We start from the raw sequence: 21,103 nt of genomic DNA, 5'->3' as shown, positions 1-21,103 counted from the left end.
GATTTTATTTATTTGACAGAGAGAGAGACAGCGAGAGAGGGAACACAAGCAGGGGGAGTGGGAGAGGGAGAAGCAGGCTTACTGCCGAGCAGGGAGCCCGATGCGGGGTTCGATCCCAGGACCCTGAGATCATGACCTGAGCCGAAGGCAGTCGCTTAACCAACTGAGCCACCCAGGCACCCCAAGATTTCATTTTTCTGACGGCTGAGTAATATTCCATCGTATATACACACCACATCTTCTTTATCCATTCGTCAGTCAGTGGACATCTGGGATCTTTCCATAATTTGGCTATTGTTGATAATGCTGCTATAAACATTGGGGTGCATGTATCCCTTTGGATCAGTATTTTTTGTATCCTTTGGGTAAATAACCAGTAGTAACAATTGCTGGGTTGTAGGGTAGTTCTATTTTTAACTTTTTGAGAAAACTTAGCTCTTTTAATATTGAGAAGATTCAGTTTTCTAAAGTAATCAAAGACCCAATAAAGACAAAACATAGAGGGGCGCCTGGGTGGCTCCGTCGTTAAGCGTCTGCCTTCGGCTCAGGTCCTGATCCCAGAGTCCTGGGATCGAGCCCCGCATCAGGCTCCTTGCTCAGCGGGAAGCCTGCTTCTCCCCCTCCCACTCCCCTGCCTGTGTTCCCCCCTCACTATGTATCTCTCTGTCAAATAAATAAAAATCTTAAAAAAAGACAAAAGATAGAAACTGTTCTGTTTTGTTTCTGGGCAGATAAAGAAAAAAAATTGTTTACAATTTCTAATAAAAAGTAAACCAAGGGGCACCTGGGTGCGCGCAGCTGGTTAAGCACCTGATGACTCTTGGTTTCAGCTCAGGTTTTGATCCCAGGGTCCTGAGATTGAGTCCCACATTGGGCTCCACATAGAGTGTGGAGTCTGCTTGGGACGCTCTGTCCCGCCCCCCCCCCCCCCCCCCCCCCCTCCTTGTTTTCTCTTCTCTCCAAAAAAAAAAAACTTAAAAAAAAAAAAAAAAAAAAAGAGTAAACCAAGGGGGTGCCTGGCTGGCTCAGCTGGTGAAGGATTTAACTCTTGATCTCAGGGTCAAGAATTCGAGCCCCACGTTGGGGGTAGAGATTACTTAATAAATAGAAGTTTTTTAAAAAGTGTTGAAAAAAGAATAAGCCACCAGTCTCATTCTAGGACAAAATTACTTTCTTTTCCCTTAAAAAATGTATTCCCATTCCTCATTCTTTTCTTACCAAAAACATGTATCTTTCTTTGCATATAGAGTTGTTTCCCTCACTATTTTCAGTAGTCTTAATTATATCCTTAAAGCTTAGAAACCTTAATTTCTAGTGGAAACTAAGTGGTCAGCAGTTTTGAGCTGTTATACCAGAATCTTATTTCGAAAAGACTTAGATATCCAATGAATTGAACCCAAATTTCTCATTTAAGCTAGCAAAACTTCAAAGTTTTAAATTACCAAAGATTTTGGAAACTCTTTAAAAGTTTACTTACAGGGGCACCTGGCTGGCTCAGTTGGTGCAGTGTGCGACTCTTGATCTCAGGGTTGTGAGTTCGAGCCCCGCACTGGGTGTAGAGATTACTTAATAAAATCTTAAAAAAAAAAAAAAAAGTTTACCTACAAATCTTTTTATCTATTCAACCTACTTCTTCCCAACAATTACACATGGAAACTTCATGAGACAGACAAAATCAACCATCATTTTAAGTCTTTTTTTGCTGACAAATTGCAACAGGTACATGAATTTAGTAAACTCAGGTAGAATAAAAGCTGATCATCGGTAGTATATTCGATGTTGATAACTCCAAAAGAAATGCCTATTTTTAAAAAAATTTTTAACTTATTTTTACAGATTTTATTTTTTTAAGTGAACTCTGCACCCAACGTGGGGCTCGAACTTACAACCCAGAGATCAAGAGTCACATGCTTACCAACTGAGCCAACCAGGTGCCCCTAAAATGACTTTTCTTATGTCAAGAAAATTATGTCTCTCTTTTTCTGGGGACCCCTAACTCTCTCTGCTTACAGGTAGTGAGGTTGAAAGTTCCAACCCTCTAATCACTTTGTTGGTTTCCCGGGGCAAACAACCCTCATACTTTAGGGGGTTTCCAAAAGTTACCCCATTCACATAAACTCACGTGTGGTTGAAAGGGGCTCGTTATGCATAACAAGAGACCCTCATTTCACAGGAACAGTGGATGAAAACCAAATACATATTTATTATAAACCACAATATCACAGTGAGCCACTTTTATGCAGTTTTAGATGTTTTAGTAGCCACATTTTAAACAGTAGAAAGAAACAGGTGAACTTAATTTTAGTAATAGACTTTAACTCCATGTATCCAAAATATTTCCACTTTAACATATAATCAGTATATAAATATTAGTGAAATTGTTTAATTTTTTAAGCTTATTTATTTTATTTTAGTGATCTTTATACCCAATGTGGGGCTCAAACTCATGACCACGGAGATCAAGGGTTGCATGCTCTTCCAACTGTGCCAGCCAGGTGCTCCCCCCACCCCGCCTTTTTTTTTTTTTTTTTTTTTTTTTGGTACTAAGTCTGCAGCACATCTCAGTTGGCCCTGGTCACCTTTCAGGAGCTCCATCTCCACACGTGGCTGGTAGCTGTCTTACTGGCGAGCACAGGCTTCAAGCCTTCCCTCCTTGTGCTGAGGCCACCAGGCGACCTCTCTACTGCTGTGTCCTAGTACCTGGCACATAATGAGGCCCAGTGATCTGCCATATGTAAGCTGGGGTAATCTGTCCTCTGCGCTTCCAGGGACTGTTGTGAAGGTTAAATAAAATGACGTTAGGTACCTGCCTGTTCAGTGACGGTTACTGTTCTTGCTGCCTCAAAGTCAACTGAAGGGCAGCAGGCCCAAGTTTGCTTCCTGTCTTCCTCTTAAGAGCTCTTCTCTAAAATTACAAAGCGCAGGCTGGGATTACACAGCCTTGGGGTCAGGGGTCTTGGGGTCAGGCTGTGGGGCAATAAACGAGAAAGCGGGAACCTCTAACCCGCGCCCTTGTTTTCTTGGTCCCCTCGACAGCCCGAGGCCCCGCCCACCCCGCCCTGACGGGCGCCCGGCGGAACTACAGCCCCCATGATGCAGCGGGAATCCCGAGGCTTGAGTCATGGGCTTGGGACGCCCAGGCAGTGAACGAGCCCGCTTGAGACGCCTCTCCGGGCGCTGAGCCGGCCGACCCACTGGCCCGTAGAGAGTGATAGGGTCTAACCGCCCGAGCTCGGAGTCCTCCGACTGACCAGGGCCAGGGCGGTGAACGTGCGGCGGCTGGTGACGTGAGAGTCCTCCCTCCTCCTCCCGCCCCTCTCGGGGTGGCGCCGTCTGGTGACGTTGGGGGTATGATGGCCGCCGCGAGGCCGGGAAGGTGAAGGTGAGAGGGCGAGCGCGCCAGAAGGGTGGGGACCCGCCCGGCCCAACCCTGCGAATCCTGAGTAGCCCGGCGGGGACCGATGGGACGCTGGAACCCCGGGGGCTCTGGATCCGGGCAGGCGGGCGTCCCACGCCCCGGCCTCGCCGCGGGACCCTCCGCGGCCCTGCGAACAGGGGGCGGGACGCGGGTGTCGGGACTGGGGGTGGGGTTCCCTGAGGTTCCTCGTCTCCCCCGCCTTCCCATCCTTCGCGGCCACTTTCCACCCCAGGCCTTTCGCCTTTTCGTATCCAGTCTTCTGTATATGCCAGCATTTACTCAGCATGTAAGTGCCCAGGTGCACCGCTAGAGCCCCCTGCCTTCTCCCACTTTGGGCACTTACTGCACTCCTGTGCTGTCACCTATTTGTTGTTTGACTTCTCCCTTGAAGGTAAGCCCCTTGAGGGCAGGTACTGTTTTACCCATCCCTAACTTCAGCGCCTAGCAACACGCAGGAGGCACACAGAAGGTGCCGAATAATTAGCTGTTTGGCTACATGAAGCCAAAACTGCCCATCATCTGTTTGTAATCCTTCATTGCCCTGTTCATTTCTCTTTCTTTTCTCCTCCCAGAAAGGCCTCTGATTATCCCTCTTCCCACCTGCAAGGGTGGAGTAAGGCAGCTCCACGAAGTTAAAAACAAGTGTGCTTTGGAGTCAAAGGGAGGTGGTATCTCAGTTTCTAGCTTGGCCACTTAACTAGAAGTCCATAAATCTTTTAAATATTCCAAGCTTCTGTTTGCTCCATAGAACTGAAAATTAAGTGAGATATTTTACAGCATCTAGCACACATAGCCTTTCAGTAAGTTCTACTTCTCTTCCTCACGCCTACCCTCCCATCTCTAGTCCTGAGTTCCACAGTCCTCAAGCCCAGTCTTTGTCCTGTTCTGTTACCTCCTGTCCTCGCACCTCTCTGGACGTGCCTTTAGCGAGCTCCTGCGCCTCACCAGCACGTGGCTGACCGCATGTTTGTGCGTACCCAGGATTGTCCCCACCTGTGTATTGTGTTTTTCTCCAGGGCACTTCCCTCACATACCATTGCCTAATGCGGGCAATGACTAAGCTTCCCTCAGGGATGAGTTTGTTTGGCTTTAAAAACTGATTAAACATGTTTTGTGCACCTTTTTTTTTTTTTAATTTGCTGCTTGTTGACATGTTCCTTTTCCTTTCCAAAAAGTTGGAATTGGTGGAGTCAACACAGTCAGTAGCCAACCTCAATCTGAGGGACCCGACAGAGGAGAACTCAGATTCTTTTCGTCTTTTTGACTCCAGCCATGCCCATGATGCCCAACCTGTGAAGGTCTCTCACCATCCAAAAAGTAAGTGGTGGCTGTGACATCTGGCACCCTGGATCTGGGTTGAATGGAAAGGGGTGTGCTCTGCTGGCCATCCAGTGGCACGTGTCTTGGATGGGGTCGTCATTGCACAGAGCTGGAGTTTTCCAGTCTGTGTTGAAAAAAAAACTGTATGTCCTTTCTGCTTCCATGGAGGATTTCACTGGTGGTGGAGAGAGCCTGTTTAAAGGTTGACAGTTCAGAAAGTGGCTGGAATCTTTGGGCTCCCTGAAGAATTAGGCTCTGTCTCCCTTGTTCTCTGCTATGCTGGCTCCTCCCTACCCCTCTCTGCTCAGCAGAGACTGGCTCCTTATCACAGCTCTTCTGAGAGTCTTCTCTGCTTCCTTTACCCTGTATACTCTTTTGTTTCAATTTCTCAGCTTCTCCTCTGTTCCAGTTGTGCCAGCAGACGATCCGTGGACCTATTTTATTTTCCCTGCTAGGAGTTGCTGTGCATAAAACTGGGTAAGGAGGTGGTGTGGATTCAGGGACTGTGCTTGGGATCCAAACACACCATGCAGTGAATTTTGCTACTGCTGTTCCCACATGGAAGACGCCTCATACTCCTCAACCAATAGCCTAGGTTGAGGCCAAGCTTTTTTTTTTTTTTTCGGTTTAGAATTGGGTTTGGTTCTGGTCTTAGGTTAATACCTGTTAATACTGTGCCCCTAGCACTTTCTTGGGGTGGGAGAGAGGGAGAGTGCCAGGATGAATGAGGCTTTCCCCAAGTATGTTCCTCAGGATTTTAAAAACTGTTACATGGAAGAGGAGTTTCTCTAGATACATTTGTGAAATGCTGCACTAAATACAGTTAAGCTAATAACCGTACAGTTAAGCTAGTAACTTTCCTTTCCAAAGTCTTTGCTTTGGTCATGTGCTCTGATGGAGGCAGAGCATGGTATATAGTGTTTTTAAAAATTTTTTCTACTCTGGAATCCTTTTTACCTGGAGCATTGGGTGTACTACATTTTTGTGGACCGCACTTTGGGAAATGCTTCTGTAAACTATGTGAAAGCCTGACTTGAAGAGCACTTTGTGGCTGTCACAACAGCTTGAAGCATGCCACGTAATGTCCAGCTGATATTAGAACTGTAACCCAGCTGTGCCTGGGGGACTGGCCCCACATGCTTGCGGTGAGCCCTGCAGTGAAGTAGGGACTATCAGGGTTTCCCAGAGGAGACACAGGAACCCAGCTGCTTCCTACCACCCAGTGAGGGTAAGAAGCCAATAGGCAAAGCCCCAAGATAGTGGGGGGCCCTGTCTTGGCTTGTGTGTGTGTATTCTGCCACTTTGGTCCATCGGTGCACATATGTATGTCCAGCTTGCTCTTTGAAGGATCAAATCCTGGAATATGAAAGGTGTGTTCAACTGTCTTCGTTCCCTGAGCTCCAAACACTAAGAAACAGATGATTTGCCAGAAGCTGCTTTTTAAGAAAAAGGTAGATTTGGGTATTCCAGGGATGGAAGGGTAAGAAGACACTCCCATTAAGGGGCCTTCACTAACTCATCCATGTTTCTCAAGTCATGGAGGAGAAAAGTAGAAATGGAAATAGGTCACGACTCTTAATTAGACTGTCTTTTCTGGAAGCTCATTGACTAGATGAAGAGACAGTGTGATTAAAAAACCAAAAGTCTGGTAAGGTCGCACGTCCTCCTTGGAAATGCCAAGGAAGGCTTCACGGGGGTAGGGGTGACACTAGAGTTGGGTCTAGAAGGACAATAGGAATGTGCCAAATGGGTGAAGCAGCAACCCAAATACAGAACCTCAGCTTGGTAGTTCGCCGAGCCAGAGAAATCAGACCGTTTGGATGGGTTGGAGGTGGGATCCCTGAGAAAGGGTGGGGGCATGCTGCTGCAGGCCGGGAATGGTGAGAGCAGCTCAGCCCCTGGACTGGCTCAACTGAGCAGATCTTACAACCTTGAACCACTAAGCTTTGACTGACGTGCCTGCCTTTGAATCTTACACTTAACTGAACACTAACACTTTTGGTTTCATATCCTTTGGGCTTGCATACAATGAACCAGTACTCAAAAGCATATGCTTCTAGACCCCCCTGATCTCAGGGAACTTTCTCCTGCAAGCAAGTCACTTCTGGGGCTGGGCCCCGCTGACCCTCAAGCCCTGAATAGACCTGTTTACTGGATTCCACATGGCAGTGCTGGGAGAGCCCTGGGTGTGTTGGTGGGGTTGTCTCTGCCCTTCCCTGGAGGCTGGGTGTTCACCTCACCGGAATGTAGGAAAGGGGTGTGCTGGGCAAGAACGCTCTAGTCATCTCCCTGGTGGTGACAGTTATCAGGGGGACTCAAGGGTGGGGCTTCGCGTGGGATCTTGGTGGAGTTTATTTTGTCGTTGCCGTATAACACATGAAACTACCTTTTAAGTTTGTACTGTCTCCTCTTGGGTCTTCTCAGTCTGTGTGGCATTACACTTGTCATACACATGAAGAATTCAAGGCTCTGGGGTAAAGTAACCTGCCCAAGTTTATGTGGCCCAGAAAGGGTACGATTTGAACCCAGCTCTGTCTGATTCCAGAATCTCATCCACCGGCTGTATCCTGCCCCATCCTGGACCCCTTCTCTTCAGCTTTCGATGCTTTCCTCTTTTTGCACTCAACGCGTTTCTCTGAGAGTCTTACCTGCTGGGCCACGCCAAGCCTGATTTTGGCGCATTCTAATGCTTTGGAGGAGCCAGTGGTGTTTTCCCTCCCAGTTTGCCTTCTCAGAGTTCTTTTGCCTCAGAAGTCCCTGACGCTTGACCTCCACGCTAAGAAAATCTCACAGTTGTGGCGGTTTACTGAGGAGGGAGGTAGAAATGGACACACAGTTACTTGTCTCTCCTGTCTCTCTAGAGATCGGTAACAGAGTAATGTGTAGGTTTAGGTGAAACGTGTGTGGTTCGATACTTCCCTGTGTGTCTCTCTGCCCACTCTTTGGGATGATTAGATCCCAAGAGCCAGTTTTCAGTTGTTGGGCACGTTCTCTAGATGGTCTTTCTGCTTCTCAGGGACTTGTTCAGTACCCTTTGGCACCCTTGGGAAGTTTCTCATGTGTGTTCACCCATGAGCCTCCTCAGTTCGTAGAAACAGTTGAGTGCCGGGTGCCATCTCAGGCAGAGAGCTGACGGTGCTGTGATGGGGGCGGCTGGGGAGGGGGGTGGCTCACAAGAATTTGCTGGGTGTTGGAGCCGTAGAACGAGGCACACTCAGCTGTGCACACTCCTCCTTATGCTTGGAGGGGCCTTTGTCCTTTGACATCCAGGCTCCAAGGGCTCTGCTGGGGATGTAGCTCTGTGCACGGTGGGAACTCAGGAGCAGCGTGACCAGAGATTCCCAGCCATATCCGGGTGCCACCTTCTCTAGTCTGTCTGCCTCTTTGGGCTTTGACCGAAGATCTCTAGGACTTTGGAGTTAAGCTTCACAGACCTAAAATATTATTGCTACTTGAACAAATATAGGCTATAAAAATGTGTGTGTGATCGACCGCGAGAGAACTACCTACCCCAAAAACAGACTGCTGCGAAACAGGTGTTCATAGTGCTTATCACAGAATGGTGGGGTTATGGATTTTTCCTTCGGTTTCCGCATTTTCTGTAGTGCACACATTTATAATGAAAGAGACCAATAAATGTTTCTAAGTAAACAGTAGAAGTAAACCTGTCACTTGACCATCACCCTTTTCCACTCCCCACCACCACGAAAAATAAAAACAAAAAAAATCTGTTAAGAATTAGGGCGCTGTGACCTGGACAGCAGGGTGGCCAGGGGGGCCCGGTAGGGGTCATGGACCTTGAGCATCACTTTGCTTTCACTGCTTTGAATTCAGTGCTTTTTCTCAGGTGGGTGATGTGTAGGAAAGAATTGAGATTTCGGTCACACTTTTCTGCCTTAAGGCTGAGAGGATGGCTTCTCGTGTGTCCCTTCATGATTCCTGCCTGACTGTCTGAGGTGGGGCGGGCAGGGCCTGCCACTGGTCAGTAGATGAGGATCAGCCAGCCCAAGGCTTCAGCTCAGGGTCCTGGCTCCAGCTGAGTGCCCACACCGTGTCACAGGGAAACTGCCCACATGTCCTCAGCGGTTCCTTCATCCTCTTGAGGACACTGGCTCTTATGTTGCCATCCCTGATCTAGTCCTGGAGGGCCTGTGTTCTTGATGGCCCCCAGAGCTAGCCCCAGACCACCCAGTGTGCCCTGCCATGGCCCTAGCAGAACGTCCGAGCCGGGCGTTCCTAGGTTACTCACCTTGTCGTCTTTTGCAGCGCGATGTCCCTGCTTTTCTCTCGGTGCAACTCCATCATCACAGTCAAGAAGGACAAGAGACACATGGCTGAGGTGAATGCTTCCCCACTCAAGCACTTTGTCACTGCCAAGAAGAAGATCAATGGCATTTTTGAGCAACTGGGGGCCTACATCCAGGAGAGTGCCACCTTCCTTGAAGGTGAGACAGGCAGCCTGCTCATCTGGGCCTACTCCTCTACCAGCTTCCACATTTAGGTGGGGGGATTTGGGGGTGGGGAGTTAAAGCCTGGCTTTTGGGGAGCTCATGCCCAGATAGATTGTCACCTCCATTAGTGTTCTGCTCTTGGAATCATGTGGAATTGGGCTCCAGGGAGATGGGGCCAGGAAAACAAGGGACCTCTCATTTAGGAATTTGGCGTATTCTGTGTCATTGAATCCTGAGGGGTCGGTGAATCCTCCCCGTGTGTAGAAGACAGGCAGATTGAGGTTTTGAGAATTGCTCAATACCTTTCAGTGACAACAGCAGTGCTTTACCAGGTGTTTTTGACTCCTGAGCCCAGGTGTTTTCTTTGGCCTGGTTCTGGTCGCCATTTATACCGGGCCCTGTGTGGGTTTTGGTTGTCCCTGACCAGGGTGTTCTTTCTCTGATATTTATAGTCAGCGGGATTATGGATAGGAAACTTGCGTCACTGGCACCTTTTCACTAGTGACTAATTTGAGCCCAGCCTCTCGTCCCTGCTCGATCAGCAGAGGAGGAAGGGTTCCCAGGGCCCCACTCAGTCAGTGCCCAACCCCAGCCTCTGGCTTTCTCAGGCTCCCCCTCTAGAAGGCACACATTGCCTCCTGTGTCTGGGATTGTCAGCAAAGACCCAGGAGCTGAGTCTTCCTGCCCTTGGTTTCCTTGTTTGTGAAAGAGGTGCTCAAGCGAGACCAGGGCTTTTTAAATTCTGGTCTGCAAAACTCTCAATGTTCAGTGGAAATGCCCCAGAGACATACTTCACCTTCTGCTTTCCACTAGAGAGGCTTGACTTCTGGTTGGTTGGTTTACTGACAGGCTGCTTCTTAAGGCTGCCTTTATAAAAAGGGACGATTTCCAGTACTCTTGGTCTGAATGTTTGTGTCCCCCCCAAAATCACATGTTGGAATCCTAAGACCCAGTGTGATGGGGTTGGGAGGTGGGGCCTTCCGGAGGTGATTAGGTCGTGAGGAGGGAGCGCTCATGAATGAGATTAGTGCCCTTATAAAAGAGACCCCACAGAACTCCCTAGCCCCCTTTTGCCACATGAGGATACAGTGAGAAGTCTGTGTGACCTGGGAGAGGAGCCTCCCCCCACTAGGCTAGCACCCTGATCTGAGACTTGCAGCCACAGAACTGGGAGCAGTACATTTCTGTTTGTATGAGCCACCCGGTGTGTGGTATTTCATTAGAGCAGGCTGAGCAAACAAAGACTGAGAATGGACTCACTATGCCTACCCCTAGCATGGTGCTTGATGCAGGAGAAGGCGTTCCCTGCGTATTTGTTAATTTAAAAACCTGAATTCTAAAGTTACAAGATTGGCAGTTGAAATTATTCCAGTTCATTACCCATTTATTTGGCAGTAGCTCAGGTGCTCCTGGCACTGTGCATGCAGAGATGGGGCAGACCGGCCACTCCTCCCAGAGCCCAGGCTAACCATTGGTGATGCTCTGAGCCACTTCCTTAGGTGGTGCTGTGGATGGACATGTGCTTAGTCAAGGTGTTTATGTGCTGGCATTAGGAATGGGTGTTTGATTCCTTTTGTTGTGGGACTTTTAGGCCTCTCCTATTGGTGGGCTGGAGGGGAAAGAGCTGGAGTGCTCCTGAGGAGTGTTTGGGGCTGCCCTGGCTAGGGGAGGGTGTGGTGACTGCCTTGGGACTGGACTCTATAAAGACTTGTCAGTCCACTGGCTGTTTCTTTTATTTTTTATTTATTTACTTTTATAAAATATTTTATTTATCTATTTGAGATAGAGAAAGAGAACATAAGAGGGGGGGAAGGGGCAGAGGGAGCGGGAGAAGCAGGCTCCCTGCTGAGCAGGGAGCCTGATGCGGGGCTCGATCCCGGGACCCCGGGATCGTGACCTGAGCCGAAGGCAGATGCTTAACCGACTGAGCCACCCAGGCGCCCCTGGCTGTTTTCTCTTAAATGTGGCCACACGCCTGAGAGCCCAACTTCCAGGTACGTTCCTGAGGCAACACCCATGTGCCTCCATGTGAGGGAGGAATGATGATGGGTCTGAGGCTGGGGTGACCAGTGGACCTGGGAGGCCGTGTTGGTTTGGTCACTTCCCTTCATGGCATGTTGTCAGCCCAGTGGGTCACAAGTATCCCAGTCTGCCTGGGCTGCCATGACAGAAATATCACACACTAGGTAGCTTATAAACAACAGAAACTGATTTGTCGCAGTCCTGGAGGCTGGGAAGTCCAAAATCAGGGCACCAGCGGATTCGGTGTCCAGCGAGGGCGAGCTTCCTGGACTACTGTCTTTTCTCTGGAACATCCCTGGTAGCCGCATGGCAGAGGGAGTTAGTTAGCTGTCTGGGTCTCTGATACCGACGCTGACCCCAGTCGTGAGGGCTGCACGCATCCTGACCGTCACACGGCGAGGGCATAAACCGTCCGTTGTGGCCAGCCTGTGCCGAGGGGCCAGTCACCCGTGTCCTCGGGCTGGCCTTCCTGCCGCAAGTACTAGATGGGATGGGGCTCCGTTGCTCCCATCATTTGTTGTCCGTCTGCCTGTCAAGGCCACTGGGAAAAAAGCAGTGAGGTGATCCCAGTACCTGCTGGCTTAGCAAACATCGTACACCTGCCGAGTGCTGGGACCAGACAGTTTGGCTCTCACATGGGAGATGATGCGGGTGAGCTAGACAGTTCCACCATGGTGAGGTGAGTGCTAAGGTTGGAGAAGTAAGGGTGCTTTGTGAGCACAAACAAGGGACCCAACTCCAAGTTGCGGGGGAGTTGGGGAAGGCTTCTGGGGGCTGTGCAGTCCATGCTAGGCTCAAGGCTAAATGGGAGGGAGCCAGAGTCCCCCAAGGCAGTGCATCCGTGCAGGGAGGGGTTGGGGTGCACGGAGCAGAGCCCAGAGTAATGGGGAGGCAGCGAGGCGAGGTGGGGACGTGGGGAGGTGCCGTGTGAGATGGGGCTGGCAAGAGGCCCGGCCAGAGCAGTAGCCAGGCGGATCAGGAAGGGCCTTGTGAAGGTCCGTGGGCTCCCAGTCCTGGTTCTGCCATTTGCTAAGTGTGTGGCGGGGAAATGACAAGGACTGAGTGAGAGCGTGTTCGGAAGGCGATCAGAACAGTGCCTGGTAGGTAGTGAAAACTGTGTGTGTTAAGTGAAATGCATAGAGGTGATGGCAGTGATATCCGAGTGTTCGCTTTCTGTAGTTCTTTTTTTTTTTTTTTTTTAAGATTTTATTTATTAGAAAGAGAGCGCAAGAATGAGCAGGGAAGTGGCAGAGGGAGAGAGGCCTGAGCAAGCTCCCTGCTGAGCAAGGAGCCCGATGTGGGGCTCAATCCTAGGACCGTGGATCACGACCCAAGCCGAAGGCAGACGCTTAACTGATGGAGCCACCCAGGTGCCTCTGTATTTTGTTCATTTAATCCTTGCAACAGTCGTAGGAGGTAGGCACTGCTGTTCTCTTTGTTTTAAGAGTCAGGGGACTGACACTCTGGAAGGTTCGTTTGCCTGAAGTCACAAAGCTGGGAAGAAGGGAGAAGCAGCACTTCCCTTGCACCGGAACCCAGGCAGCCTTGCTTCCAAGCCTTGTTCTGAACTGCTAGGCTGCAGCGCCACGGTGGGATCCAGCCTCCGGCAGGCGATGACACAAAACCACGGTGGTAGACTCTGTCCCCCGCAGACTTGTGACCGTGAACCTGCCTTGACCATGCGGTGACTCCCTTTCAATCTCCACCTCCAGACACTCACAGGAACGCAGAACTGGACCCTGTTACAACAGAAGAACAGGTTCTGGACGTCAAAGGCTACCTGTCCAAAGTGAGGGGCATCAGCGAGGTGCTGGCCCGGCGGCACATGAAAGTGGCTTTTTTTGGCCGGTGAGTCTGTGAAGCCCTCACACCTTCTTCCTGGCCAGGAGGGAGGGGGACACTTGTGCGGTCTCCCCGTCTGAGCACCCCAGGTGGGGAGCAGCCGGCATGCCTCAGAGCGCATGGCTCTCCTCCTTTTTCAATTCTTAACCGTGGTAAAATACCCATAACGGGGAAGTTCATGGTCATAATCACTGTTAAGTCTACAGTCCTGTAGTGTTTAGTACGTTCACATTGTTGTGCGACCATCGCCAGCATCCATCTCCAGAACTTCTTTGTCTTGCAAAACTGAACTCTGTCCCCACTAAACAGTAACTCCCTGTTCTCCTCCCCAATCCCCCAACTCCTTCCTGGCCTCTGGCAGTCACCATTCTGCTTTCTGTCTCTGTGAGTTTGACTCTTCTAGGGACCTCAAGTAAGTGGAATCATACGGTATTTGTCCTTTTGTGACTGACTTCTTCCACTTAGCATCATGTCCCCAAGGTTCATCTCTGTTGTGGCATGCCTCAGGATGGCCTTCCTTTTTAAGGCTGGATGATATTCCATTGTACATATAGACTTGGTTATCCCTTCATCCATAATGAACACTTGGGTTGCTTTTACTTTTTGGCTGTTGCGAATCATGCTACGTGAACATGGGTGTACAAATATCTGTTTGAGACCTTACTTAGAGTTCTAGGTATATGCACAGAAGTAGATTTCCTAGATCATATGGTAATTCTGTTTGTAACTTTTTGAGGAGCCACCATGTTGTCCCTAGCGACTGAACCATCTTACGTCCCTACCGGCAGTGCACAGCGGTTGTAGTTCCTCCATATCCTCTTAACACTTGTTTCTCTTTCTTTGGTAACAGGCATCCTGATGGGTGTACGGTGGGATCGCACTGGGGCTTGGTTTGCATTTCCCTGTTAATTAAGTGATGTTGAGCATCTTTTCTTGTGCTTGTTGGTCATTTGTATATCTTCTTTGGAGAAATGTCTGTTCAAGTCCTTTGCCCATTTTAGATTGGGTTGTGGGTTTTTTTGTTGAGTTGTAGGAGTTCTGTATATATTCCAGATATTAATCTCTTACCAGGTGTGTCATTTGTAATTATTTTCTTCCATTCCGTGGGTTGCCTTTTTACTCTGTTGACTGTGTCCTTTGATGCGCAGAAGTGTTTCATTTTGATGTAGTCCCGTTTATTTATTTATACTTTTGTGCCTGTACTTTTGGTGTCATGTCCAAGAATTTGCCACATCCAATATCTTGAGGCTTTTCCTCTGTTTTCTTCCAAGAGTCTTATAGTTTTAGCCATCAGATCTCCTTGTTACACTTGGAAGTCTAGTAGATACTAGAGGTCTGGAGTGTTTCCCCGCACCCCTGAGCAGTTCCACAGTTCTCAGCAGACCCTGGGTATCCTGCAGGTGGAACTTAGCTCTGACACGGTCTACCTGGAGGGAGCATCACATCCTGTAGGTTAAGGGGGCCCGGTCCCACAAGACTGGCCTCATTTCAGATGATGTTGGGAAACCTGAGTTTCTGCCCCACTGGCGGTAGAACGGACTTTCCCGTGACTCCGCCTCAAGTTTGATTAATTTGCTAGAGCGGCTCACAAAGTGGGGGACACAATGACTTAACGTTTACTGGTTTGGTATAAAAGATACAGAAGAACAACCCGATGAAGATGTACACAGGGTGAGGTCCAGAAGTACCACCCTCCAGGTGTGTGGATGCCTTCATCAACCCTGACGCTCATCAAACCTCCTTGTTCAGGGCTTTTTATGGAGTTGAATCCACAGCCTCTTTTCCCTGAAGTGGGTGGGTGGGGCTGAAAGTTCCAATCCTCTCATCATTTGGTCTTTCTGGTGAGCAGCCCATTTTGAGACTATCTAGGGACCCCACCCTGGATCCTCTCATCAGCATAGACAGAAGTGCTCGAAAGGGGCTCCTGTGAATGACAAAAGACACTCCCATCACTTAGGAAATTCCAAGGATTTTAGGAGCTCAGTTCTAGGAACTGGAGATAAAAAAAACTAGTCAAATACATTTCTTATTTTATCACAGTACCTTTAAAAAGGTTAAAGTCTGATGTAGGGAAAAGGCACCTGGACAGGTTGGGTGCTATACACACAGCAGTCATCTGAGGACTAGGTGCTCTGCCTTGAGTCCTGCCCCTAATGACCTGTGAGGGAGAGAAGGCAGGGGGAGGGGCAGAGAGAGAGAGAGAGAGAGAATATCTTAAGCAGAGTCCACACTTAACTGACCGAGCCACCCAGGTGCCCCTAGCCAAGAGGATTTTAAAGGGCTGAGGGTCGTTCATCAGTGAGAAGGTGTAGGGCCTCTAACATTTCCTGATTCTGAGTAGATATGGTTGTGCCTGTTTACAGCTTTCAGTGCTCAAGGGCTGTGCAAGGGGTCGAATTCCTGTTCTGTGACTTGTCAGGGCTTTCTTTTCTCTCTCTAGAAAGGAATGTAAGACTTATCGATAACACAAAGAGGGTTAGTCAGTCAGTGACACGCACTTAGGAACCTCTGTTAAAGGTCCCCATGCTAGTTATGAAGATCAAGGGGACCCTAACCTCCGCTGTGGCCCTCCACTCCTAGGGGCTGTCATTTCTTCATCCTCATCTCAGAGATGTGACCCTCACCTCACCGGAATGTAGGAAAGGGGTGTGCTGGGCAAGAACACGCTAGCCATCTCCCCGGTGGTGACAGTTATCAGGGGGACTGAAGGTGGGGCGTCGCGTGGGAAGAGGAGCACGAGGGGAGGAAGCAGCAAATGGGCCTTTTGTGGAAAGCTAGGGACATTGGGGTCATTCAGCTGAGGTCACTTAGACTAAGGAAGACCGCCCCGGTGGGGAGCCGCCGGTTTCCAGTAGAAGCAGCGGGGGTTATCCCTCGGAGGTAGACAGGTGGTCTCCGTGGTGATGCTGGTCAGCGGTGGGCATACTCAAGGGCCGGTTAAGGGTCTGCTCATGGGTAGGCTTGCCGTGATGAGCTGGGAGCACATCATGGGTACAGGCCAGAGGCATTTGTCCATCCAGTCTCATAAACACCGAGCGCACACTCTGCCTGTCTGGGTACCTGTGCCCCCACAGAGAAGGAGACTTGGGGCTTCCTGGCCGGCAGCCTCACTGTGGGAGCCTGAAATGCAGGTGTGGGGAGCTTCCCCGATGGTCGGTATCCCCCTCACAGGACGAGCAACGGCAAGAGCACCGTGATCAATGCCATGCTCTGGGACAAGGTTCTGCCCTCTGGGATCGGCCACACCACCAACTGCTTCCTGCGGGTCGAGGGCACAGACGGCCACGAGGCCTTCCTGCTCACAGAGGGCTCGGAGGAGAAGCGCAGCGTCAAGGTGAGGGGGCTGTGGCAGGGACCGCTCCAGCTGCAGCCTGTGCGCTCGGCTTTCGGCCCTGAGCGTGCTGGTGGCCTTAGAGCTTAGACCAACCGGGATGTCCCTTGTGAGCGGACTGTCAGCACCTCAAGGGAGAGGGCAGTGCCCCCTGGGGGTAGATGGGAAGCCCTGTTGGAGCTGAGCCGTCAAGGAGATGCCAGAGCTTCGGGGAGGGTCGGGAGTCGGGAGGCTCCAGGTCCTTGTGGAATGCCAAGCAGGCCCGCCGGCCTCTCTTTGCCATGAAGCGAGCCTGTGCCTCATTTCCTGAGCGGCTGCTTGAGAGCGATTCCCGCATTGGCTCTGGGATTCTGAATCAGCAGCTAGCGGCTAGTCCGTGTTTATTTTTCTGAGAGCCGTTTGCATTCCTCTTTGGGGCTAGATGCTGCTTTTGGGTCATAAAGAACTCATCGGTGCAGAATAACCACAGCTTTAGGATGACATCCAAGAAAGAAGCTTTAAAAGGGGAGTGAAGAACAGTGGTTTCTTACTGCAACTCCCTGCTCTTGGCTTTTCCGTGTGAAAAGAGAGAAGACGGGGTCGCACGCAGGGCAGGCCGCAGCGTTGGGCCACCGCAGCCTTCTGCTCGGTGAACCTTCCTCAGCCCTGACCTCTCTTTCTTTCCCTCCTCCCCCGTCAGACTGTGAACCAGCTGGCCCATGCCCTTCACCAGGACGAGCAGCTACATGCTGGCAGCCTGGTGAGTGTGATGTGGCCCAACTCCAAGTGTCCGCTTCTGAAGGATGACCTCGTGCTGATGGACAGGTGAGAGGGAGGGGCCTCCCTTGGAGGTCCAAACTGGGCAGTCTTCAGGTTTCTGGTTCGGCGTCATCCAGGCCAGTGTCCCCCGGGGCCTGTCGTTGCTCTGCTTAGGTAGACCACCTTTCAGACTGGCTCAGCCAAATCCCCCTGTCTCCTGGATTTCCCAGGGGCCGGTTACTGTGTCCGTTGGCGTCAGTGCCCTGGAGAGGTCCCAGTGGTGGTCTGTAAAGAGGGATGGGGGGGACGCCCAAGAGTGAAGGAGGGTCTCAGCTTCGACCCAATGTTGGTGCATGTGTTAGGGGTGGAAGCTGGCGGTGGTGGGGTCCGTGTGGCATTTAATGTTCTCGAAGGACCACTTTGGGGACAGGTTATAACTATCTTGGAAAGTATGTATGGTACTTTAGTGCTTATGGGACTCACGTGCATGGAAAATTTTACCTTAACTGTTATCCCCAAAGTGAAATTACAAATCGTTGTTTTTATAAAAGTGACACAGGGATGGAACAAAACACATATTTTCAGACAATCAAGAAGCGTATGAAGTGAAAACTAAACATCATCTGGTAAAGGCCAGGCCCACTTTCTCTCAGATCTATAACTACTTCTTCCCTTGCCTGGCTGCCTCAGGTCTGTGTAAAACAGGAAGAACAGAGCCCCTGGTCTGGGTGCCTGATGATAGTTTGCCTCTGTCTCCTCTAGCCCTGGCATCGATGTCACCACGGAGCTGGACAGCTGGATTGACAAGTTTTGCCTGGACGCTGATGTGTTTGTGCTGGTGGCCAACTCGGAGTCTACGCTGATGCAGACGGTAACCCCTCTTCCACCTCTTCCTGTACCCCTAGAACCCAGCTGAGCGGGAAGGGGGGCTTGCGGCTGACAGGGCCTTGGCCGACACGACCCCTCCTATACTGAGGTCTTTCCCCCATCAGGAGAAACAGTTCTTCCACAAGGTCAGTGAGCGCCTGTCCCGCCCGAACATCTTCATCCTGAACAACCGCTGGGACGCGTCTGCTTCGGAGCCTGAGTACATGGAAGAGGTTGGTGGCTCTTTATTCGTCATTTTGGGGAGTGCCACCCTGTGTGTCTACCCAGGGCCTCTTCGTGGGCTCCCGGTCCACGTCAGGCCTGTGACACAGTTCATCACCGGAGGTTTCCCAAGTGTTCCTCCGGGGCTCTGAGAGCACTCCTCACTTCCCCGTCCCCCCCCACCCCTGCCCCGCTCCCTCTACTCTTCAGAAGGCTGCTGTCCAGGTCGGGACAGCGTCCCCACCGCATCAGCTGCGTCCTTGTTTGAGGCTAGTGCTCGCTTCAGTTCATAAAGAATTAATCATTATAGAACAGGCTCAGCTTTTGGAAGCCATCCAGGAAAGAAGCTTAAAGGAGGAGCGGAGAAGAATTGATCCTTGCTGACAATTCATAATTCTTTGCTTGTTCTGCATGAAAGGAAAGAGAAAGGAGTAGTAGATGGGTAACATGGGATGGCGAAGTGCGCAGCGAGCAGGCTGACGCTGGGCAGTGTGACTGGGAAGCTCCTTGCCTGTGATGTGGATGTAACAGTTGTTGAAAAGAAGAAATCTGCTAACATTGAGGAAAGCACTTGGCAGTAGAACCCTAGGATTTGTAGGATTTCAGAGCTAGAAGGGATTTTCCAGTCACTCATTTTATTATATTTACTTATTTATTTATTTTTAAAGATTTTATTTATTTGACAGAGAGAGAGCATGAGCAGGGGGAGCAGCATAGGGAGCTGCAGGGGAGAGGGAGGAGCAGACTCCCCGCCGAGCAGGGAGCCCGACACGGGGTTCGATTCCAGGACCCCGGGATCATGACCTGAGCCAAAGGCAGACGCCTAACCGACTGAGCCACCCGGGTGCCCCTGGGTCACTCATTTTATGAACAAGGCCCTGGGAGGACTCGGCCTGGCAGGATAGAGCCCAGGTTTAGATTTATTTCTTGGCTCCTGCCTTCCTTTCCTTCTGGGGAGCCAAAGTGAGACACTGTGCTGGTTCTAATAGGCAGTTTGGGCCATGTTTAAGCATTTATTTTTTTAATTTTAAGGAAAAATTTTATTTTATTTTAGAGCATGAGTGGGGGGAGGGGCAGAGGGAGAGGGAGAATCCCAAGCTGACTCCATGCTGAATGCGGAGCCTGACATGGGGCTCGATCCCAGGACCCTGAGATCATGACCTGAGCTGAAATCCAGAGTTGGATGCTTAGCCAACTGAGCCACCCAGGCATCCTACATCTTTAAACATTTCTGCTTGTATGTGCATAAAAGAGCTGTGGCAGCCTATACCTCAAGAAACCCCCATCTTGTTGGTTTTGGGGAGCTTGGTGGCTAGAGAACAGTGATGGTGGGAGAGGAGTTCTTTGTGTGTGTGTGTGTGTGTGTGTGTGTGTGTGTGTGTGTGTGTTTGCACCTCGGGGATACTGAACCATGTGACTATATTACCTGTTCTTTAGAAGAGAGGTAGTTGGGGGCTGTGGGCTCCATCAGGAGGGGCCCACCGGCATCCCACCTGGTCACACCCATCTGCTTGGGCTTCAGGTGCGGCGGCAGCACATGGAACGTTGTACCAGCTTCCTGGTGGATGAGCTAGGCGTGGTGGATCGAGGCCAGGCTGGAGACCGCATCTTCTTTGTGTCTGCCAAGGAGGCGCTCAACGCCAGGATCCAGAAGGCCCAGGGCATGCCTGAAGGAGGTAACTTGGAACAAACTTCCTTCTTCCTTTTCCCGGCTGTGTGAGACAGTTGGTTTGTGCTAAGTCAGCCAGTAGAAGATAGTTCTGAGAATGAGGTGGTAAGAAGAGCCATGAGGGAGAGTGTTAAGCCCAGTGCCCGGTCACATTGGCTTTGGGGGATTTCACCATTTTCCTCTGCTGTGCAGTTATTTCCCAACTCACGTGGTGCAATTCTCCTAGGGGGTGCTCTTGCAGAAGGCTTTCAAGTGCGGATGTTTGAGTTTCAGAATTTTGAGAGACGATTTGAGGTGAGCCCTTTGATTCCGGTATCTGGTTATTTTGTGGCTCCCCAGCACCCACCAGCCATGTCCCTGGCAGTGAATGCCAGAGCCTCGCCTGTGGCTGGTGGGCCCTGGTGGCCCCTGCCTCCCTCAGCACCTCTTGTCGGTTCCAGGAGTGCATCTCCCAGTCTGCGGTAAAGACCAAATTTGAGCAGCACACAGTCCGGGCCAAGCAGATTGCCGAGGCGGTTCGTTTCATCATGGATTCCCTGCACATCGCGGCACAGGAGCAGCGGTGAGAACCCGCGACCGTGTGCCCCGGGCGCAGTGCTGGGGAATGGTCACCCCCCACGACTGCGGACGTGCTGGCAGAGCTGAGTGTCGGGGATGCCCCCAGGCCCAGTTAGATCCACGTGGAGTAGCCTGGGGGGGACGGCCGTTGGGTGTCTGGTTGTCCTCTGTGGTCTGTACGGTGGTCTCCTGAAACGCTGCCCACAAGCCCATGTTGGAGGCCTGGGCCTAACAGCACACTGAGCACTGCAGCATTTCTCAGAGCTTGAAGCAGGACATGTTTTTTTGTTTTTAAAGGTTTTATTTTATTTTAAGTAAGTTCTACACCCAACGTGGGACTTGAACTCATAGCCCCGAGAATAAGAGTGGCATGCTCCACTGACTGAGCCAGCCAGGCGCCCCCAGGATACCTTTCTTCTTTTTCTTTTTCTTCTTCTTCTTTTTCTTCTTCTTCTTTTTTTTCTTAAGATTTACTTATTTTAGGGGGGACAGAGGGAGAGAAAGAAAGAACCTCAGGCAGACTTCTGGCTGAGTGCTGGGCCTGACTCGGGGCTCAGTCTCAGGACCCGGAGACCATGACCTGAGCTAAAATCTGGAGTCAGATGCTCAGTTGACTGAGCCACCCAGGCACCCTGCCCAGGACATATACATATATATATATACAT

The 21,103-nt window shown here is 50.6% G+C and overlaps 1 protein-coding gene across 3 annotated transcripts in view; it reads left to right on the top strand.

Annotated features, from left to right (window-relative positions):
* Nucleotides 1-3,117: 3,117 nt before the first annotated feature.
* The window catches only part of MFN2 (mitofusin 2), a 27,996-nt gene continuing 10,010 nt past the window's right edge, over nt 3,118-21,103 (top strand). Inside the window, exons 1-12 of one of the 3 annotated variants that reach the window (XM_073903340.1) lie at nt 3,118-3,382; nt 4,594-4,735; nt 5,131-5,215; nt 9,005-9,183; nt 12,924-13,059; nt 16,225-16,387; nt 17,064-17,188; nt 17,885-17,993; nt 18,115-18,222; nt 19,734-19,887; nt 20,107-20,174; nt 20,321-20,442. In XM_073903340.1, the coding sequence (XP_073759441.1) occupies nt 9,009-9,183; nt 12,924-13,059; nt 16,225-16,387; nt 17,064-17,188; nt 17,885-17,993; nt 18,115-18,222; nt 19,734-19,887; nt 20,107-20,174; nt 20,321-20,442 (1,160 nt within the window). In that variant the 5' untranslated portion in view covers nt 3,118-3,382; nt 4,594-4,735; nt 5,131-5,215; nt 9,005-9,008. Of the gene's footprint in view, nt 3,383-3,990; nt 4,219-4,593; nt 4,736-5,130; nt 5,216-9,004; nt 9,184-12,923; nt 13,060-16,224; nt 16,388-17,063; nt 17,189-17,884; nt 17,994-18,114; nt 18,223-19,733; nt 19,888-20,106; nt 20,175-20,320; nt 20,443-21,103 lie in introns of all 3 variants that reach the window. The other 2 variants (XM_073903339.1, XM_025855735.2) reach the window with 2 other exon arrangements.

The sequence above is a fragment of the Callorhinus ursinus genome, unplaced genomic scaffold (genome assembly GCF_003265705.2).
Source record: "Callorhinus ursinus isolate GAN/ISIS: 27379988/994484 unplaced genomic scaffold, GSC_fseal_2.0 scaffold18, whole genome shotgun sequence".
Taxonomy (NCBI): Eukaryota; Metazoa; Chordata; class Mammalia; order Carnivora; family Otariidae; genus Callorhinus; species Callorhinus ursinus.
This window is presented reverse-complemented; position numbering and strand designations above follow the sequence as displayed.